The 22,602-nt window shown below is 41.6% G+C and overlaps 1 protein-coding gene across 3 annotated transcripts in view; it reads right to left on the bottom strand.

The window, feature by feature from the left end:
• Positions 1–22,602, bottom strand: part of DCLK1 (doublecortin like kinase 1) — a 352,892-nt gene that overhangs the window by 15,636 nt on the left and 314,654 nt on the right. For all 3 annotated transcript variants that reach the window (XM_023519275.1, XM_023519276.1, XM_012811599.1), the window contains 5 exons: positions 18,996–19,129; positions 16,809–16,886; positions 16,346–16,442; positions 13,564–13,644; positions 2,983–3,096 (listed from right to left, as the gene is read on the bottom strand). In XM_023519275.1, the coding sequence (XP_023375043.1) occupies positions 2,983–3,096; positions 13,564–13,644; positions 16,346–16,442; positions 16,809–16,886; positions 18,996–19,129 (504 nt within the window). The remainder of the gene's footprint in view (positions 1–2,982; positions 3,097–13,563; positions 13,645–16,345; positions 16,443–16,808; positions 16,887–18,995; positions 19,130–22,602) is intronic.

The raw sequence follows: 22,602 nt of genomic DNA, 5'->3' as shown, positions 1-22,602 counted from the left end.
CTTTTTTTGACCGGGGCTAGGTTTGAACGCACCACCTCTGGCACCACCTCCAGCATATGGGACAGGCGCCCTACTCCTTTGAGCCACAGGCACTGCCCTAAAGACTTATGATTTAATTGTGGACGTCCTTTAAAAAAAAAAAAGAAAAGAAAAAGACACCACATTCTAAATGATATTCTTAAAAAATTTTGAGTGGTTGTATATAGTTTCTACAAAATCAGTCCTATGATAGAGGCAATTTAAAGTAAAATATATTATTTTATAACCTCAGAGGAGAGTACATATGACTAGGAAAATTCTGTTTGAATGAAATTTATGCTGAGATTGTTTTTTTCTAAACCTATCAAATAGAAGTCACTAGTATATTATATCAATTACAGAAACTTTTACAATGTGGGCAAATTATTAGTTACATTAAATTATTAAATTATCAGGATAATCTTCTACCTCCCACTTATATTCTACCCCACAGCAGAATATTGTTCCCTGCCAGTCAAACTTTTGTTTGAGTTGGAATATTATTTAATACCAGAAATTCTTTTTCTTGTGATAGTCCCCTGGTACTTAATCTTTGTGCTCTAAGAATGGAAAAATGATTGTAAATGAACATATTCAATGTTATTCTGAAAGTTACAGAAGGCAGGAAAAGTGGCCACTTTCTAATTCTTAGTCCTTCCCTGTGACTGGTGACCTCCCCCAGGTTCTTGTGGAGGGTGAAGATATTTATGAAGGAAAAGTATTCTATATGCACATATTATGGTATTCAGTTTCTCTTGAAATAACCTCTAAAATTTACACTGATAATCTCATTCATGTTTGAAATATTAATGATGGTAGTTAACATATGAATTGTGCTGTGGAGCTCCGAAGGCTTTTTTTTAAGGCATACTTTTCCAAAAACAGCCAATAATTTTGAATTTGAGTTATGTTGGTAATTCTTTTTTTAAAAAATCTTGAGCGGATAAAGATTAAATAAGCACATGACAAATGCATAACTCAGCATTACACAGCCCACTTTACAATTTATATTACCAGTTTCTGCAGTTTCCATGGAAAACGATTTAGTGAAGAATTGAGAAACTTGCATTCAAAATTGCATTCAAAGTGGTCCAATCATGACATTAAAAAAAAGTAGTGGACCTTTGATCTTCAAATACTAACTGGAGTGTTTTGAGATCCACTTAGATGAGGTTTTAATAAATTCACGTGGATTAGGTTTTGGAATTTATCCAAGTTTGATTAAAATGGGATTTCCTCTCAAATATGTGTTATCTATCAATTGGCAGATTGCCCTGATGTTCCTGTCTTTAGTTGTTATGAGACTCCCAGTATACTGTGAACAAACCAAGACTAAGAAACCAAGGCAGACTTAACCAAAGACTCAGAAAATAAAAGACCAGGAGATAAAAGAAAACAAAAATAAAATGACAGCGGTGGAAAGGCATCTTCCCTAGCAGCTGTAAGCCCTTAGCAGGAGCAGAAAAGCAGTCTTTTTCATGGCCAAGCGTGCTGGCAGTCCATTCCAAAAGAAAATTGTTTGGAATAGACTTGAACTCTTGAATGAACAATGAAAACAGAGGAAAGAATGTCTGGTTTAGCTGAGAATCACCATTAGATCAATACTTTCAAAAACCACTGACTAAATATCAGCTCATAACAAAGAACAATGACCACCTACCCACGGAAGACAGGGAGGACAACTTACTTCTACACTGAATTTTCTTAGAACTGAAGAGAGGGCAAGAGGAGCAACCTGAAATTTTAAACCCTCACTGGCACTGAGGGGCATGTGAAGCATACACCTTCTGTTTAGCGCCGCCAGTTTACTCATGCGCCAGTTACTCGCACGCGTGTGACTCACTACTCAGAGTCCAGAAGTGTGGAACGCACCGTGCAACAGCCTGCACTCATGCGTTGGCACCATTTGCAGATACTCAGTAACCCAGATCTGGGGTCAGTGGTATTGAATAGAGCACTTTTTTATCTTTAGCTTTATCTGGAGCTCCAGCACAAACAAAAAAGAAAAAGAAAATAAAAACACCCATAGAAGTAATTAAATATTCAGTATTGCTCATGAGAGAGGGGTTTGACAGCATAAATACTTTTGAAAAAGACTGTATCATAGTGTCTTGTGAGTGCTTTGTTTAGGAAAGAAAAACAGCTCAAGTGATTTTCACATTGAATATGCTGTTAAAATTTACATACTCTGAAAAAAGAAGGAATTATTAAAAATTCAAGTAATCAGGGACTTGAATATATTCACTCTAGAATATGACACCAGGAAGTATGAAGTTTCATTATTCGTTGGCCCAATTTAATCTTTGCCTAGAGCTGCTATCAAATTGCATGTAGTGTACTTCTGCGTGTAGAGAACAGAAAAAACGTCTGTGCAGCTGCATCAATAAAATAGCAAATGTTAAAAGACGTCCCACTTTAAGAACAGAAATTGCTAAGGAGAAAGACGTCGTTGACTTCGTGGGGTGTTCACAGCAATTCAGTTTCACTGAAAATCTTCCTGTGTAAATGTTCTCTTATGCCTTAGCTTTCATTCAGGTCTAGCAGAGAGAGCTCTAGTGTTCCCGAGTCTCTCTGCAAGGCTGTCTCTCTCAGCTTCCCTTTGCTTCTAGGTTTTAGCAAAAGAACACGATAAACTGTTTTCCTTAGAGCCAAAAAGTTTGCACTGGCACAGAGTCCAGTGTGGGGGAGGTTTTCTGCTTTAAAAATAAATAAATAAGTCATGAAATTAATATTACACTGCAAGACACCCTGGAGGTGTTGGATAATGATGTGACACCCAGGGAAATGAACCACAAAAAAACAAGTTAATATATAAGCCCCATACCTTCTCTAGTGCATTAAGTGGTTAAGAGCTGTCTAAAGAAATGACCCATTCTGCTGTCTCTGGGTGGAATCTCCTGAGTAATGTCTGTCTCTTAGGTGGATTGCTTTTAAAAGTTATAGGTGGATATTTCAGATGCTTACTGCTATGACAGAGACTCCCGCTGCTGAGCTGTTTGGCTTGGGGCCTGTGTTGAAATGCTTCTTTATCTTTCCAGCTACTGACAGCTGATGTTCATTTTCTGGGAGGCCATCATCCTGGAGGAGAAAAGAAAGAAGAAAGAAAGAAAGAAAAGAGAAAAAGACAAAAAATGAGATAAACGGAAAATGAGGCCCTAAGTCACAGGCGGACCAACCAATAGCTACTTATGAAACACTATTGTTGGAAGTACTGCCCCACGATCTCCTTCATTTCCACATCTGCTCTAACATTAATTTACTTTATGTCATCTGACCCTCAGAGGTTTGTTTCTAATTCATAGTAAAAATTCTTTTTCCTAATAAATCTATTTCAACCATGACCTGGGGAACATAGGTCAAAGAGCAAGGTACTCTGCATGACCTGGGGAACATAGGTCAAAGAGCAAGGTACTCTGCATGACCTGGGGAACATAGGTCAAAGAGCAAGGTACTCTGCATGACCTGGGGAACATAGGTCAAAGAGCAAGGTACTCTGGACAACAAAAAGAAGAAAAAATCAACGTGAACCTCTTCTCTTTTTTTGTTCTCTTAGTTCATCATTTAGAGCCAAAGCCAAGGAACCTGGCAGGCCTGGGCTGCTGCATGGTCTGGAAACAAACTCAGGCTGGTTTCATAGCTACTCAACCGGCCATTCTGTAATCCCAGGCAATCTTCTCTTCTAGGCAGGAAGTTCTTCCTTAAATTTCAAACCCTCTTTGCTGCCTTCAAATCATCTGTTATTGTGACGTAGTTTATAATGGAGCTCATTTTAACTAAGGCCTCTATTCTCTGCTGGAGCTATCTATGACTGGGGCTGGACAAATTGCTCTCTTGTAGTCAGTACTGTTAGAATAACAATAACCAGCTTGTAAGTATGTGTCACACCACTTACTCTTTCCTGATGAAAAGGTTGCATGCTCCTTGAAGACAGAGGCTGTGTTTTGCTTTCTACAGAATCCCAGGGTCTTAGCATAATGCCTTGGCACATAGTAGATGTTTAATAAATAATCGTAGAATAAATGGAGGAATGGACAATAAAGAGTTTGTGACTAGCTGTTAAAACCCAAATCTTGGCAAGACCGTCAATGCCACTTATCATTTTTTTCCTCCTCCCTCTCCATCATTTTGTGTGTAATTTCTTGGCTCCACCCAGGAAAATAAATCTGCTGTTTCTCAAGCATAATGTGCTTGCTAGTTTTGCATGAGCTGGTCTCTCCACATGGGATTTTCAGCAGTTTGCTATTCACTTATTCAATCTCATTTAACTGTATGTCTACACAAACCAGGCACTATGGTGGGGGTGGGAGGGGAATGATGGCAACCCAAGACAGGCATGAGCAGTGCTCTTTTGGACGCTGTGGGCTCCTTTTCTTCAAAATTTGGGTTTGAATGGTCTGTTCCAAGACAGTTTTTCCCAAGTAAGTACAACTCATGCTAATGGCTTTTCCATAAATTCTTTTTCATTATATCAATTTGCACTATTTATATTGTTTGGTGTTAAGTGATTTTATAAGCTCTTTTGCACCACATCTTCCAATTTTCTGTAATCTTTAATGCAAACACTTGATCCACTGTCTTGCATACGGCAGATATTGAATTTATGATATTCTTGGATTTGCTGATTAATGGTTAGAAGAAGGAATAGCTAATATGCTTACTAAGACACATCTGAAACCAAGTCTGCAAGGAAGAGGTTTTCCAATGATACAGAGAGAATTAAAAAAAAAAATTGTGGGGCATTGTGGAAAGTTGTCAGAAATAGACTGACAATCAGTTGAAGTGGGATGAGACCTGGGGAGGGAATAGAAAAAGAGCCATATGGAGTGATGACTATGCACTATGCCGAGGGCTACATTAGGGACGGCAGAGGGCGGGAAGAGACGGTCGTCTACTCCCCAGAACCTTGCAGGCCAACTGGGAGAGAAAATACACACATACCATGTCAGATCACAGAACAAGTCAGCAAGGTAAGAAAGAGCTGTTACAAGGCCATAGCTCCATGGCTCAGCTAGAAACGCCATAAAAAGTTCAGAGGAGAAAGGCCTCAACAGTCATAGTAGACCTCAGGGGGCACACCCTGGGAAGTGTGCTGACACTCAAAGAGCCAGCCAGGTTACCTCTAGCTAAGAGTTTTTGTGTGAGAGTACAGTTAAATGTGTTTTCTCTCATGTGGGCCTGTTGCTGTTAATCTACTAGCTTCAACTTAGTGTTGGTACATGGGATGCTTGCTTTTCCATTCTTGAGGTATTTTACTAGGAATATTCTCCAAATCCACCTAGATAAATACAAAAGATGCGAAGTCTCCATCTTTTTTATGGCTGGCTAGTTTTCCATGGTATACATACCACCTAACACATACCACAGGTTATCAGTCCATTCGTGGGTTGATGGGGCACTTGTGTTATTTCCACGTATGGCAATTGTGAGTTGAACAGTTAAAAACATTCAAGTACAAATGTCCTCATGATGAAATGATTTTCTTCTTCTGAGTAGGTACCTAGCAATGGGATTGAAGGATCGAATGAAGGTCTATTTTTAGCTCTTCAAGGCATCTAGGTACTTCTTTCCAAATTGCAAATTTGTTTGCAATCCTGCCAACAGTGCTTAAGTGTTCCCCTCTCTCCACACCAGCACTGGGTATCTGCAGCTTTGAGACCTTGTGATATGGGCTATTCTCACTGGGGTTAGGTGATATCTCAAAGAATGCAGAGCTGTTTAATAAGAAGGGAGTAAATGTGAGACACATAAAGGACTGCCCTCCCTCCACTCAGATGTTTCTCCAGTTTCTACACCCCCAGTTCCCGCCTCTGCACAGGACAGAGAAATCGGATGATAATCACAAGGTGTTGAGATCAGGCCGTCCACAGTTCTGAACACGAGATTATGTCAATGATGTACATAAAGCACTTTTTAAAAAAAACAGTGAATGAAACAACAGGCTCCTGGAATTTAAGTCAGACAACAACTCTGGGAACCTCTCAGAATATTTGAAGAGTATTTAAACATGTGATGAGAGATGAAATAATGCGGAAAGTCTTACAAATACTAGCATCATGCCTCTGGCGGAGTGAGGGGTTCTGCCTGAATGAAAAGGGCCACCCTGATACTGGTGTGCCCCACTGGGCTAACCCCAAGATTACACACGTCCTTCTAATCATCTGTTTGTAGAGTTCCAGGCTATCTTGGGCCAAGGGATTGATACGAACTTCTGATCATAAGATAGTTTGAAAAACATGATGGGGAAGCAATTTGAGGATGCATTGCAGGATGAAAGAAACTTGAGCATATTTGTAGTCTCAGGGTATGAAGCCTAAGGAAAGGGAGAGTTACAGACAGGAGAAAGGGCAGGGTGGGGATGGAGGGTGGAAATGGACCAGTTTGCCTTAGGGAGGTGTAGGCTTACCTCTTTCTCTGAGACAAAGAGAACAGGAGAGATTTGAGGTGTTGGAGCAGTGAGTTAAAAGAGAAAGGCTGGGAGGAAGGTGACCCATGGGTGAACCGCCACATGGCCCTGAGCTAATGACTTACATACACGGTCCCTTTCACCCACACACTACCCTCTGCAACATGCACTATCAAGCTCATGGAAGATGAGCAAACTGAGGCTCAGCAAGGTGAAACCACTTGCTCAAGGTCACAGAGCTAGAAAGTGGTTTAGTCAGGACGGAACTGGGTCTGAAACTCTGCTTTCTCCCACATCATGTTGCATCAGCTGAAAGCACTCACTGCCACGGCACCTGGCTATGAAAGGGCTACATGGGTGTTCAACGGGTATTCCTTTTCCCTGATGAAAGTTGCACAATGGTGAGGAAGTATGAGAAGTGAACTAGGAGACCAAAAATATATATATATAAGGACAGAAACGAATTAATGGAGCCAGGGAGGCCAATAACAGGGATGCTGAGCACCTCTGGGACCCAGCGGAACATAGTTGGAAACGTCTATGTGAAGTAGAGACTAGGTATCCACTGATCTGGGATGCGGCCACGTGTTTGGTTAGAGCCATCAAGGGATCCTCTGTGCAGCAGGCCGTGCTGCAAGGTCAGCAGACGCTGGGCGGAATGAAGTTGCACCAGGCCAACAGTGTGGGCCTGTGATTGGAACAGGCTGTGTGAACCAGACTGGGTGCAAATATAGGGAAAGACAGCTGGATTTCCGTAAAATCAGCCCATACTTAACTTACTGGGGGAAAGACATCTCTTGCCAAATAATCATACCTCCTTCTCATGCCCACCACTGCCATCTTTGCAGGAAATTTACCTGTACCTGGCTTCTCTCTCCTATCAGTTCTCAAGCTGAAAGCTTGCTTCCTTCCTCCTTCACGATAGACGTCCTTATCATTTCCTGGCCCTGTCCTGCTCCTAATCTCCTGTCAAGGCTCCTAGCAACTCTTTCAGATACTGGGACCTGGAGGTTAAGACTCCAGCTTTAAATTCTAGTGAAGGTTTGAGCTTCCCCTGGGTTATCCATTCACAGTGAAGCAACTCAGGTAGTGAGACAACTCTCACAAGCTGTCAGGGGTGCACTTGACTCCATAAATCTTAGAACATTTCAAGACTTTTCCCCCAGTAAAACAAGGTATCTCAGCTGCAGTAGGTGAAACACGCTTTCCCCCTCCTGCGGCAATGAAAAAGTCCGCAGCATTTTTATATAAATTTTGAAGGCTTTCAGTATAATTGGATTAAAAGACATAAACAACTGGTTTTGCAGGGATCTGATCTCCACCTGAGCCATAGAGATTGATGATGGAGACTTAGCTAACCTGCTATTATGCATCAATAAAATAAATAGGGCCATTAAAAAACACACATTTTTATATATACATCTTTATCGCTGTTATTCAGAGTAGCTTATGTGCCAAAAACGTGCTATGAATTTTCTAAACGTGACAAGCTTGGCAGTATTTTACAAATAGTTATAGTATTATTACCATACGCTCTGGTTTGGGAGTAGTTTCTGAAGTTTGACACAGGCTGGTTGTGGTTTGAGGTTAGTGGTTTTTGATTTAGAAAGTCCCATCCACCACTTGGCAGAGCATCGAAACTGACAAGAACAAAATTAGTTTGCAAAATGGAAAATGAACTCTCAGCATTGTCTGTAAGAGATCTCACCGCCCCTTCTCCCTGCCCTCAGGGCTTTCTGGGGCAGGGCTCTGGGAGGCTTGTGGGGGCTGGAATATGAAGTCACTTGGTGAATTCCCTGCTTTCCTCCAAGAAACCATTCTGGGGGTAATGTTTTAGGAAAATCCTCCTCCCCTTTTGGATTTTTGCTTTTAAACCATGGATCTGGTTTTCAATCTATTCATTGCCAGATTCTCTTATTAGTAATATTTGTAAATTTATGAGAGGCGTGGTGATCTCGAGCAGTTTACTACCAGAGGACTCTAATTTAGTTTTAAGCCGTTCCAAACTCATTAGAGTACTTCTCAATAGCAGTTCCATTTCACATCCCAGTGTTCTGTCCTTGGTTCTTGCTAACCATCCCCAGCTGCACAGCATTCCCAGTGCCTCCAACCCTCTTCAGCATAGTCCCATGAATGTCTACAATTCACAACACACTCAGGGAGAAAATGTGAAGTAAATTAGTATCTACCTTGGAGCAAGAAGAGGGTAAGATGCCCACACGGAAAGTGAAATTCCACATCATCGTTTACAATTTATGAATATGTATTAGTGATTTTGTATATCACTACAATGCCCTGGGGCTTCATCAAATGTCTAACAAATTCTACCAGCATAGGATGACGAATGTGGACATATTTCTGTGTGGGTAGGGCTGACTTTTACTAGTCAGTGTGAAATACCCTGGGAGATGATCTCCCAGATTCCTCCCAGATTATCTCTCATGTTCTTTTTTCCTTTTTGAATCTCTTGGCTCGGCAGTGTCTTTTCAAAGGAGTAGATAGATGGGATAAAGGAGGCCAGACAAAACGTAAAGGCTGTGGAGGAAGTCTTATGTTGCCTGAGTAATTATGCTTGACTTCTTTAAACCAGTCTTTTCTGCCAGGACAAAGGTTCTCAAACTTGGTCTCACTTAATAGTCATCTGGGAGCTTTTAAAAGTCCTGATTTCCAGATGCTAGTGCAGAGCAATTAAATCAAAATCTCTCCAGGCAAAATCCCAGGCCTCAGCTCCTGTGCTAGAGAGACTCGTGCTAGACTCTGCTGAGCCTCAGTTTCTTCAATAGTAAAATCAAAATAATTTGAGATAAAACATGGGTTAAAATGGTAGCATCCTAGAATATTAGGAGAGTAGCGTGGGGTACGGCAGCTCAACATTTTGAAGATAAAAATGGAATTATAGCAATATATGTTTGAAATATAATAATAATTTGATCCTAATTACAACTAAGAAATCTTTTTGGAAGTGTCATTTCAGTTTAAGTGTCATTTCACTTACCTATAATTTCTATCAATAAAGTGTCATTTCGGGGGAAACTGACTCAAACCTCTCCCAGATTTTAGAATGATCAATTTAGATTTCATGGCCTATTCTAGTTTCTTTCCTTTTCTTTTCCTCCTCTTCTCTTCTCTTTCTTTTCTGAGACAGGGTCTCACTCTGTTGCCCAGATGGAGGATGGTGGCATGATCACGGCTCACTGTAACCTCAAACTCCTGGTCTCAGGGATCTTTCCATCTCAACCTCCCAAGTAGCTGGAACTAAAAATGCATGCCACTATGCCTGGCTAATTTTTTTTTTCCATCATTACATTTATAGAAGCAGAGTCTTGCTATGTTTCCCAGTCTGGTTTCAAACTCCTGTCCTCAAGCAATCCTCTCACCTCATCCTCACAAAACACCATTCTTCTAATATGTGTGCCTAAATTTTATTTCTCCATTAGATGGGTAATAAAGTAAATAAATTTAGCTAGGGCAATTTCACAACTACATAAGGAAGTGGCTGTGATAGTGGAAAAGGCCTCAGGGCTGATGAGGCATCGCCAACAGGGTTATTTTTTGTCATTTTTTGGGGGGAGTCTTTCCTTCTTAATCAAGCCTCTCAAATGCCAACATTAACGACAATGTACATTTCGTTGGGACATAGCTATACACGATACAAGTTGTTCTGCTCAGACTCAAATTCACCAAATATTTATTACCTATGACGCATTAGGACTTACGATCGTCCCCTCAGGCCCTTCAAACATATGATCCTCTCTCCAGCCTCATAGCAAGCAGGCAGAGCAATCTTATTTTCTCTGTTTCACCAATTGGGAAACAGGTTCCAAGGAGAGAAATGACTTGCTCAAGGCCACGCAGGTGGGTGACCTTCCAGGAACCTGCCTTCCTCTCCTAGACTCGGGGCTGCCTCCTGACCCTGCCTTTGTTCATGTGGCTCCTGGCCTCTTCCAGCCGCAGGACAGAGGGCAGGGGTGCCAAGGAGCATCGTATGAAAAATAAATGTGGGCTTAGAGGCAGCTCCTGGAGCGAGGTTAAAACTATGACTTCTGCTGACTAGATTTTTTTTCTTCTTATTCCACTGCCCTTATGCTCTTCTCTTTTTCATAAGAGACTGCCTTTCCAACTCCAAGTGTGCTGGGTGAAAAGGTCATTGCATTAGCAATAGAGAAAATTAGAACTAATGAGCACACAGGAAGAGGTTTTTTGATGACTTCCTTAGGGTCCGTGTAATTATTATTACTTTTCTCCCCCTTAGGTAGCATCCTTCGTGGTGATCAGATATAATTTGATTGTCAAATGCAGCATGTCTCCTTAAATGGATGTCCTTTTCAGTTCCTAGTTTATTTATTTCGATTGCTTGGTTGTTCGTTGGTTGTACTCAGGAGACTGTAATGCAGACTGTACCTGAGTTGGGAACACTTACTTTTCTTACATATTATTTTGACACAAAGAAAATAATCAGTTTTCTGACTTAGTGACTATACAAAAACTATTTCAAAAGCGAAGCAATCACTCGATGCATTAAGTTTTAAAACGTCTTTTCTGGAACCAATATTTTTCTTTTCCTTTAGGATGTGAAGTCTTTTTGAATTATAGAATGGATGTTTTCTTAGTTTTGAAACTAGGATTATTTAAATGCTATCCTTGCTTTTAGGAAATGTTTTAAGAAAATCTGAGAGAGAAAACTAAAGTGACAGCAAAAGAACCAGTTCCAGAGGGAGCCAGGGAACCTAATTATCAGCAAAGTGGGACCATGTGTAAAAATGTGCACAAAGCACGCTGAGAAGGCAAAAAGTTAGTGCTGAGACCCGTGTGTTGCCCTAGGAAAATAAGCAACATAGTTTTTCACAGGTAACAGCAGAAGGCGTCTTCATTTTGCTTCTTTACGGCAGTTGAGTTGAGATGCTCTTTAATAGAGGGCCATTTGCTGTGGAATCAGGGGAAGGGATTCTCATGGGGGTAGACAAGTTTGCTCACATGCACAAAGTCATCTTCTAGCAAACGCCCATGCCCCACGGGAGAGGAGGACATCTCCCTCACCACCTTCCAGGGACTGAGTTCTGTATCTCCTTCTCCAGGAAGCCTTCATGACATGGCCCCCACAGAGGCAGGCTGGGGGAGCCATCTGGTTGTGTCAGACATTGCTCTCTGGAGAGACAGGGCTGGCGGGCAGTGAAAATATATTTAGAAATCAAAAACAGTGCCTTGCCACCTTCTAATCTCTTTCTTTCCTCTATGGTTCTTTAGGAGTCTTTCTAAACCCCCATTTCAAATTCAGATACTCTTTTCTTTTGTGGGGTCACCCTTTCTCCAGTCTTTCTGGGACTATCCTGCAACTTGACTATTTGTGGACCACTGATTTTTCATGTAGATCAGACAGAACTAGCTGCTGCTACCAAGATATCCAGCAGCTGGCCTGTACCTTTTCCACCCTGCACACCTGAGGGAAGGCACTGAGATCCGGACAAGGTCCTCTCGAAAGTTGCTACCTTATATTAACGATCATTAGAATGACAACACTGTAATGCCGTGCCTTTTACCAGAGGAAGAAAGGGAGGGTAGATGACAGGGTGGTGCACAGGACCTTAAAATATCTGGGGGTGGAGTGAGGAGACTTTGCTGAAAATTCTGACTTGGGTGTAAGCTTGGCTGCTTTGGACAAATCACCATTATAGCCTCAGTCTCTTCATCTGTAAAATGGGTAAGGATACACTGCCTATCTTGTAGGCTTGTTATTAAGCTCAAATGAGATGTTTCCTAATCTTTCCTGCTTCATAGAAAAGCATAGGTTTTGCTTAGCACTGTGGGAAAAACGCAAAGGTCATGAGGCTGGGAGGGGCCGCTCCTGGATGCCACTGTCCTGCCCCACTGTCCTGCCCCACTGTCCCGGGGATCATGGGGCTAATATCTCGGCACATCTGTATAAACTCTGCTATGTGAAAAGACTTAAAATAAGACATGCTCACATTCCTATGTATTCTTCTGTCATGTATATATAACTTCCGACACAAATGTGAAGAACCACATTCAGGCACAGAAAGTGCTGGAATCTAGACCCTTGGCCATCAAGTGGCACATGAACAAGATCCCAAGCTCTCGTCACTCCATGTTGACTGTGCTTTCAATGATACCTTGTCCTCAATAATTAGTTATTTTGAAAAACAACTACTTGACCACTGACCAAGGTGACAATTCAGAGAAATGAAACGTTTCGTTGTCTGCAACACAGGCCAGATCACTTGGCGTAGCAGGAAGCCTGGAATAACTTATATCAATGAGCTGAAATTTTAGGAGTATCCATTTCCATGTACCTGCTTGCATCTATATCCAAATCTCTATCTGTCTTTCTGTTCTGGCAGAAAGAAATCTAGCTAGGGAGCTTCCACATCTACCCATGGGGTTTACAACGTAACGAGGTTATAAAGTTACAAGGAAGTTGTTGGGAAGAATACAATCAACACAAACATAATAGAGTTAATGTATGTCCAGTGCTGGCAGCCTCTAGAAGTTAAGCTTCTGTGAGTATTAACTCTTGTATTAACTCCATGAGTGTTAGTTATTTTTATTATCAATTACAAAAAATCTTATACATCAGTTGTAAAGAGATTTAGGGCTAACAATTAACGACTCTGCTCTGGAGAAATACCATTAGACCACAGAAGCAGCATCTGGGATCTTTGAGAAATGCAGACCCTCCCAGCTACTGCAACAGAATCTGCTTTTTAACAAGATCTCCAACCCTGTGAGCATATATGGGTGTGAGCAGTGCTCCACTGGAGCACTCAAGAGTGTGTGCAGAAACTCGTATGTCACTTGTACTTTTGGTGGTGGAAATAACACAAAAGCAGGACAGACTCAGAAAATCTGCTGTGTCTTATTCATGACTATTCAGCTCTAATCTGGACCAGAGAAGGCAGGCTGCAGGCTGCAGCGTGATCAGAAGGCTGCCCCGTCAGAATCAGACAACGCTTCAGATGCCCTCTGGAACAAGTCTTAGGTCCTGTCACTGTCCTGGCACATTTGGAGAGGACGAACGGACCCAAACACACCACTTTAAAAAGGAGGCAACAACATTAAAAGAGTCTGCAGATGATTTTTAAAAGAAGCATTAGCAGTGATTCTAGAGAAGGGAGACAGTCACTTACGTTCACCCAGGGATGCTCAAGGACCTGCACAGCGGAGAATCGCTGATCCACGTCAACCAACAGCATCATGGTGATGAGCTCCTGCACAGGGGAACATTAGATCCCATTGTTTATCTTTTAAGGCAAAAAGCGGGGCGTGCACAGGGCGGGAGTTCCCGCTTAGTGTGGAGAGGTCTTTGTACAAGCACAAAGTCCTAAATATATCAACTTCACCTACCTGCGGCTTCCTGAAAAACACCTTCCCAAGTTAAGGAAAGGTGAATATTTGGAATTACAAATACATAGCTTGTGGTTGATAGGAAAATTAAATCAATATTAAAATCAATGTCATAAAAATGTTTCTGGCATAAAAGACATTAGTTACACAAGTTAAGGGATTAAATATTCCTTTCTTTGTCTAGGATTGTGCACTTTTAAGACAGATTTACCATTAGCTTCACATGGGAGTCAAATTTTTATAACACTTCAGTTACATTTTCACTTTGGTAGCTGAAAGTAAAAAGTGTTTTTTTCTAATGTCAAGACAGTCTATTTGAAAGAAAGGAATGAGGAAAGACATAGAATCACCAACAGCTAGTTGATAAAATACAGACAATTATCCTGTAGTAGCCAAAAAATTCTAAGGAAATGTGTTAAAACTGCTTCAAATTTTTCCAGACTAATTAATACAGAGAAAATGGAACTATTAAGAGGCAAATTATTCAATGATCCTGAAATTAATGAAACTTCTCCATGAGCTCACATTGAATGAAGGCACTGCTTTGGTCTCCATGATGAGTTTTTCATACCTCTGTCCACTTTGGATTAGAAGTTGCCATGTAACAAAAAGGTTAGATGGTATAATTAAGTTCCTAGGCTTTTAGTACCAGTTGGAACGGGAATGATCTATTTTCACTGGGGTACAGAGTCCAATCCAGCTTTCTTCATTCACTTTCTCACTTGGACTGGGCCTTACTAAAGCAACTCCTCTGTCTGATGGCCTTTGTGGGGCTGTGCAGGTGAAGAGGATGATCCTCTCTGCCCTCAGGTCACAAAGGGGGGACACTGACTGCTGGGTGGGGTCCTGAAGCACCTGCTCCCTGGTGAGAACACCTCCACCTTCATCCCTGCACTGCATCATCAGCCCCTGCCATCTTGTGCCTTTCCTCTGGTACTTATTTCAATTTCATACATTTGCCTAAATCCAGAGGCAGATTCCTGGATGAGTGAAGAAAATGAGACTTGTGCCCAGTATACATGATTTTCCATGCAAAGTGCTCAGATCTCAGGGGTCTGGTTTGGAACGGAATTCATACTTGGGACATGGTGAGAGAGCAGACAGACATCTGAAGAGCTGGAAGATAGTTATGTCTCCATAGCGCGTTGCTGAAAGTTCAAGTCAGTGCTTGAAGACATAATATAAATTGAAACGACAGCAATTAAAAGGTTTTCCTTTTTTTCCTTAAGGTCAACAAAGGCAAGATTTGTATACTTTTCTTAGAGGTTGACCTACTATGATTATTTTTTAATGTGGTAAAATATACATAAAATGTGCCATTTGAACGACAGGGCAGTGACATCTGGTACATTCACACTGTTGTGCAATCATCACCATGATCCACTCTGGAGGTTGAGCTCTTAGTTTAGTGTAATAAAAGCCATATGAACCATAACCCTGTGTCTCCAAATCCTTGTTGTCCTTCAAGGTTTACCTTCAACCCCAGCTTCCCCATAAAGTCCATCTGGACCGTTTCAGCCTACTCTGAAGTTCAGCTTTCTTCCCTTTGATTAATTGATTCCCTCATTGATCTATTTATTCACTCATTTGATATATATTGAGCAACAGTTTATGTACTACTCACAATTTTGGCACTGATGATGTAGCAATGAACAAAATAGCCCAAAATTCTTGCCTTCACAGAGTTTGCACTCTAGTGGGGAGAGATTGGAAATAAACTATATACATAAGACCTACCCACATATGTAAGGTTGTCTACTTCCCTAGAGAGGTAGGTATATATAAACAGGTAGGTGGATGATATATGAGATGGACAGAAGGATGGTAAGCGTCATAGAGAAAAATGAAGGAGAAAGGAAGACAAGGCAAGTCCGGGAGCGTTTAAGGGCTGTACTGGGAACAGGCTGTACTGGGAACAGGCTGGCCTGTGGAAGGTTTCACTTGAGAAGTCAAGAGCTGAGAGAGGTGAGGCAATACCCACACAGAAATCTGAGGTCAGCTCAAGCTCAGCAAAGCAGGGCACAGTGAGACCCAGCAACGTCACTGGAGTGCCAACAGGGGCAACTAGTGAGGTGGAGAAGCATTTGGCAAGTACTTGTTGGGATGGCTACGAACAGATGACTAGGGAAACTTAGAAAACCTAGACATGACGACGAGAGTGTGTCCAGAAATCATATTGAGGATGGTATTTGGCTCTTTTTTTTTTTTTTTTTTTGAGACAAAGTCTCACACTGTCACCCTGGCTAGAGTGCTGTGGCATCACAGTTCAATCTCTCAGGCTCCAGAGATCCTCTTGCCTCTGCCTCCCAAGTAACAGGGCTTGACACGATGTCCAGCTCATTTTTCTATGTTTAGTGGAGATGAGGTCTCACCCTTGCTCAGGCTGGTCTTGAACTCCTGAGCTCAAGCAATCCACCGGCCTGGGCCTCCCAGAGTGCTGGGATTACAGCCATGAGCCACCGCATGCTTGGCCTGTCGTTGGATTTTTTGCACATAATGATTTGGAATCACTAACTCTGCTAAGTTACACAGGATATGTGGGAGAGGAAGGCACTGAAAACCTACCTTTGCAGAATCAGAAACATTATCCCAATACGGAGAAGGAAAGTCCACTTGCCCCATCAAAATCTGATCAAAAAGCACCTCCTGGTCATCACCACTTCTGTTTAGGTGAAAAACAACAGGGAGAACAGCACTGAGACGCCAAGTCAGCACACATCTCTCCATCCCTACGCACCTGGACCTTCCTTCCCCCAACATGGGTAAAATGTGCGTTTCTAAGCAATTGAAAATGTCAGTATGGAACCGTTTTGGTAAATTAAGAAAGAATGAGTTCTTAAACTCTATGAGGAAGATTTACGAAAGGCATATAATTAGCATGCACAACATATAAAAAATAAGGTTCGCAAGTAAAGTTCTCCTGATGTTCTCTTCCTGCTTCTGCCTGCCTTGTGCAAGAAGAGCAAATGGCAATTCAGAGAACAGAGAAATGCTTTGTTGGTGCTGAATGAAAGACTGCTGCCCGTACCCACGGAATGGAGGGAAACCGCACAGCAGGATGTAAGTGATTACGCCAGCTGCCCAGATGTCCACCTTGAGGCCGTATCTGGAAAACAAAGTGATGTTACAGTTAGCAAAGTCAGGCCAGGACAAATTATGGGGCATGGTAAAATCGAAGACTCTTCTATTCCAAACCCAAAATAAAACCAAAAACCAAACAAACAAAAGTCCTAATGACCTAACACTAAAACTAAAGCCCACTGGCTACTGAGTTCTAGGAAAGAACAAAAAAATAAATAATGATTTTTCAAAAGACTAAGGCACATGAATAAAAATCAAAGTAAAGTGCCTGGGTTCATATGCAAGTATCAGTCAGTGAAGGGTTTCAGCAAAAAGGTTTAGTATTTGAGATAGGGAAGGACCCTTCAGACTCTCTAACTCCCCTATTTTAGGAATAACAATAATAGTAACAATTACTATTATTATTTCAGTTTTTGGCCGGAGCTGGGTTTGAACCCACCACCTCCAACATATGGGGCTGGCGCCCTACTCCTTTGAGCCACAGGCGCTGCCTGGAATAATAATTATTTAATTCTCCAACTGACAGAGCATTGGGCCTTCGACTACACTGTTTTATTTTGTTTGCCCGACAACTCTGCTGGTGGGACAGGACAAGCACTGCCTACTTATTTCATAGAAGAGAACACTGGTGTTCAGACGGGCAAGTAATTTTGTTCAGTCATTCAGTGGCAGGCAGAACTGGGCTCCAACTGATGTCTTCCGGAGCCCCTCAAGTCCTCTTTCTGCCCCATACCACTTCCTCCCAGCACCTGTCTCTGGATGTCTCGGTAGGACGCGTGGCAGTGCTGATGCAGTCCCATCTGGGGGAGGGTAGGCAGAGCTCCCAACGTGGGCTCCCAACTCTTATGCCTCACATCACTTAGGGATCTCCCTAGTGGGATTCTGTTCTCATCTGTTCTGTATTCCTGTCCTTGTGGTCTATGGTGCCAAAAAAAAAAAAAAAAAATCTCGCTCTACTGAGTCATAGAGATGGTGTCACCTAGATTCCCAGGTATGGGCTGAAACTGCTAATGAGAAACGAACACAGGGCTGCCTCCCTGGCCACCCCCCTCCCCTTCCTATTCCTTCTGCTTCCAGATAGCACCACAGAGCCCCACCTGTGGCTCTTGGTGAGAAACAGGCTCTTTACTGAAAGCCTTTAACTCAGTCTAACCAAAGTTCAAATCTTTTTTTTTTTTTAAGTAGATTATACCTTCTGTGTTTATATCATGATCACTACCGTTATTTAGCTCCTCTGGCCTCATGCCTACCCTGCGAGGCATTTTCTGAATGTCTACCACACCCCTGCACCAGCGGCTCCCAACCAGGGAAATCTTGCTGGAAAAGGAAAAGGAAACTTGAGGAACACTGCCCTAGACTTTCCTCATAGGATGCATCTATATGAAATTTCTTTTTTTTTTTTTTCCTAAGTTCAAATTTTAACTCAGCCACTAACTAGTCATGCACTGCCAGGGTATCTAACCTGACAGTCTTAGGTTATTCAAGTGAAAAATGGGAATAGTACCATCTACTGGAAGAAAGAAGTGAGTCAATGAGTTTAAGGCCTGGCATACAGCAGGTCCTTAGTGGTGAATAGGCTACTCTGCCTTCTCCCTGCTTCTAGGATGGAGATCTTCATTTATCTGGTCTGCACACAAACCCCAGCAGATTCCCAGTAGCCCTCTGATGTCTAAGGGAGTTTGCACCCCACAGAAAATCAATGGGTCCCCAGGAGGGCCAAAAAGAGCCTAGGATTGGAGGAGGAAGGCAGCTGACAGAAGTAACCCCAGTAGACTATAATCACTGTACACAGTGGTGTCTGTTTCTTTTATCTCCAAATGCAAGTTAATTACCAGTGTTGCGTGTTTCTCTGTTAGTCTGAACCCTTTTTGCTCTGAAGTTAATAACTTCTGTTCTATCTTTAATAAAGCCCAAATGGAAGCCTTAAATGAGACTGCAGTCATTGGCAACTTGCTTGGGAAAACACAGAAAATGGCTCCTGCTGTAAGAGTTAAAAAATAAAATGTAAAAAGGCAGGAAAGAAGCCTACTAGCTCATTCTATGTTGATGGGACAGAGCAGTGCCATTTTTCTTGTTCTTGAAGCAGTCGAGTTCTTTGGCAAGCATTTTACTTAACCCTGAGAGAAGCACTTACCCAGTCTCGGCAATGATTTCGGGAGCCACGTATGTGGGGGTGCCACAGACTGTGTACAGGGGTCCGTCTACAATGGTGGCCAGTCCAAAGTCACCCAGCTTCAGAGATTTGCTGCCATCTTGGTGCTCATACACCTAAAATCAAGTTAAAAATCACAACTGCCTGAAAATCAAGGGCTCAAAAGCTTTTCCTTAAGAAACGAGGGACACTGGTTTAATTTTAAGACATACAAAGTAAAAAAAAAATCAGGCAACTATACAAAGATATACATAAAAATATCTTTCTCTGGATTACTATGAAATTGGAAACATGAACACCTACCAAATGCAGATACCGTAAATAAACTACAGTACATTCCTATAATGAGATGCTACAGGACCATTAAAAATGGTGATGTGCATCTGTATTTATTGAAATGTATTATGTTTGGGAATGAGGATAGCAGTTTTCTGATTGCTGGTGTAAAAATGTCCATTAGAGAAAAAAATTATGTGTAAGGAAAAAATCTGAAAGAACACAGATGTGTTGTTGATGTGTTTGCTCTGGCTGGTAGACTTACAGGAGGCTGCTTCTTTTTTTCTTTTTAACCTTTTCCTTATCTATATTTGATGTTTACTACAATTAAAACTGATGTGATTTGCATAATAAAATGAGATATATAAAGTCTCCAGTGCAGTGTCTCTAATGTATGAAAATAATTACGTCTTCAACCCAATATTAAGCAGCTTTAAAAATACAGTTCTTTAGTAACTGAAGGACAACCAAAAACACTATACATATATTAAAATGATTTATTTTCAGTGCCCTACATTGCCAGTGGGATCTACTTAAATTTTTTAAATGAATAATTTAAAGAAGTATTAACATGTTTTCACCTGTGGCAGTCTGTAAAGATTTATCAGGTGAAGAGGCAACATTCTGTCCAGGGGTCCTTATTGCAGTAAAAATCTCCAGTCCTTCACCCAACAAATCAAGAAAAAGATGCATGTGACTCTAGGCAAGTATTTATCCTCCTTTCATTCTAGCCATGGTCAAAACCAATGGGTTTGTCCTAAAAAGTATCCCAAAGAACTTTTATTTCAAAGAAAAGATAAAAGGGTGTTCACAATTCTAATTCAGTATCCTCTGGAAGAATCACGAGGATAGGTAGGTGCCTGTGGCTCAAAGGAGTAGGGCACTGACTCCATATGCCGGAGGTGGGAGGTTCAAACCCAGACCCGGCCAAAAACTGAAAAAAAAAAATAAATAAATAAAAAAAGAACATGAGGATACAGAAAAGAAAACCACTGTAAAAGGCTAGCTATTTCCAGCAAGGGCAATCTTCAGGAGATGCCTCCAGAAGACGGTGAAGCGTTCCGAGTACATCAAAAGACTTTATCCAGCAAGTGCAGGCTTGCATGTTCTCCTGTTATGACTCTATGATTGTTCACTACTTGTTGCCCCAGTTTGAACCTCTTGCACAGCAAGGCACATCTCCATCCACCAGGCACGCCGCCACCGCACACACACTGTGTCTGCCTTCCTCTGGAAAAAGTAGATTGACTTTGGATTTCACTGCAATATAAAGTACAGATGCTTGGCCAGCTAAGCTGAAATATCAGCAATGATCATTTGGATCCAACTGTTTTGGCAGAGGCAGGCAGTGAGATCTTCCCTTCTGGAGAAACTGTGTCTTTTCTGGGCAGAAAACATTCCTTTACGTCTTCTCCGTAATCTAACATGGAGTCTAATCGCCAAGAGCTCTCAATCATGATTAAGTTTGGGCCACCCTTGGGCAAGTATCCAATAACTTGGGGAGTCACATGCACCTGGGTTGCTTGGGCAAATACCACGTGTGTCCCTCACAGATGTGGCTTTGACTGGTTGTCATCTAGGATGGACAATTTCTTCCCTAACTAATGCAGCAGCTGTCTAGCCCTGGTCACCATCAACAAGTTTGTTAGAAACTTTGAGGCATCACAGCTGCACAATACAATATTCTCTCTGGCCTAAATGTTCTCAGGCAAAAGAAATTCCTAAATTGTAGTCCTAGCATGTCAACCGTTCTGCTCACTCAAAAGACAAGCAAATGATTTTTGTAAAAAGAAATCCGAGATGCAAACATCTAGTACATCATCTCGTTTATTTCTGAGGTAGAACGGAATTGTTTACTTCCTTAATTTCACGATGTTACCAATAACTTTTCTAAAATGCAAAATAACCTCTTGCTTGGATGTTCTGCTAGGTCCAGACATCCCTAATGTATGCTTTGTGAGGCGATGCAAATTTTGATTTATTCAACCCCTGTTATGCAGGAATTTTGTAGCTTTTTTCTACATATAATCTCTATCACCTACTAGTTATTCAAAAAGTTTGACAAAACAGATGTTGGCAGACCAAGTCATAATTCCCATTTCAATTTTGAATATGACCATGTAATTCTTTTACATGTAACAAAGATTTTATTTATGAGCATCTCAATTTTAGTGGGAATTCCATCTAACAGATAGCCAGATACCAATTCTACTTGATATACATGATTTATAAGTCCAAAGTTTCAATAACTAAGGAAAAAGCACTAAACATTCTAGCTAAAGAAAATGAGTACCTAAAAATTTTCCCCAAACCTCAAAATCATTTAAATAAAATACATAGAATCTATACCCATCCATCTATCTATCTATTTTTTTTTTTTTTTTGAGATAGAGTATTACTCTGTCGCCCTGGGTAGAGTGATGAAGTGTTATCGTTCACAGCAACCTCAAACTCTTGAGCTCAAGCGATTCCCTTGCCTCAGTCTCTCGAGTAGCTGGGACTACGACTTTTCTATTTTTAGTAGAGACAGGGGTCTCACTCTTGCTCAGGCTGGTCTCGAACTCCTGAACTCAAGCATTCCACCAGCCTCGGCCTTCTAGAGTGCTAGAATTATAGGTGTGAGCCACCATGCCTGGCAGAATCCATATTTTAGTGTTCTTTTTATCTCTCTTTAACCACATGTACAATGCCCCCTTTTGTGCTTTGAAAATTTTATAGTAGAATTTTCATGAACATAAAGAGTTTCAAGTAGTGTTCAGGACAGACAGGAAGAGCTTAAGAACAAAAGCCTATTCCACGTAATTGAAAACACATCTAGACACAAGTACATCAGAAGCACTTCAACAAAATGTTTTTGCAGGTGAATAAATGTCCGGGCTTCTAGTTTGGAATTCTGTTTAACTTACTGTCGGGCAGGGCAGTAAACAAGGCCATTTTGGGGTTTTCTGTGAAGGTTTGGGAGAAGGATGCAGAGGAATATATTCCAGTGTTTCTTTTCTGCAGTGAGAGAGTCCCTTTCCCAAGAGATGAGGAGCTGCTTTACACTCGGAGCTCCCCACGCAGGTCCTGCTGCAGCACCAGCTGAGCTCTGTTCACCCTTATCTCTTACAGAGCTAACTATACAGAGGCCTGCATGAGGCTACTGTCAGATGGAATTAAAACTTTGTTCAAAATCACAGATTGCTGGTTCAGCGCCTGTGGCTCAAGCAGCTAAAGAGCCAGCCACATACACCTAAGGTGGCGGGTTCGAATCCAGCCGGGACCCGCCAAACAACAATAATGGCTGCAACCAAAAAATAGCTGGGCGTTGTGG

The sequence above is a fragment of the Otolemur garnettii genome, unplaced genomic scaffold (genome assembly GCF_000181295.1).
Source record: "Otolemur garnettii isolate 467f Iridium unplaced genomic scaffold, OtoGar3 scaffold00167, whole genome shotgun sequence".
Taxonomy (NCBI): Eukaryota; Metazoa; Chordata; class Mammalia; order Primates; family Galagidae; genus Otolemur; species Otolemur garnettii.
This window is presented reverse-complemented; position numbering and strand designations above follow the sequence as displayed.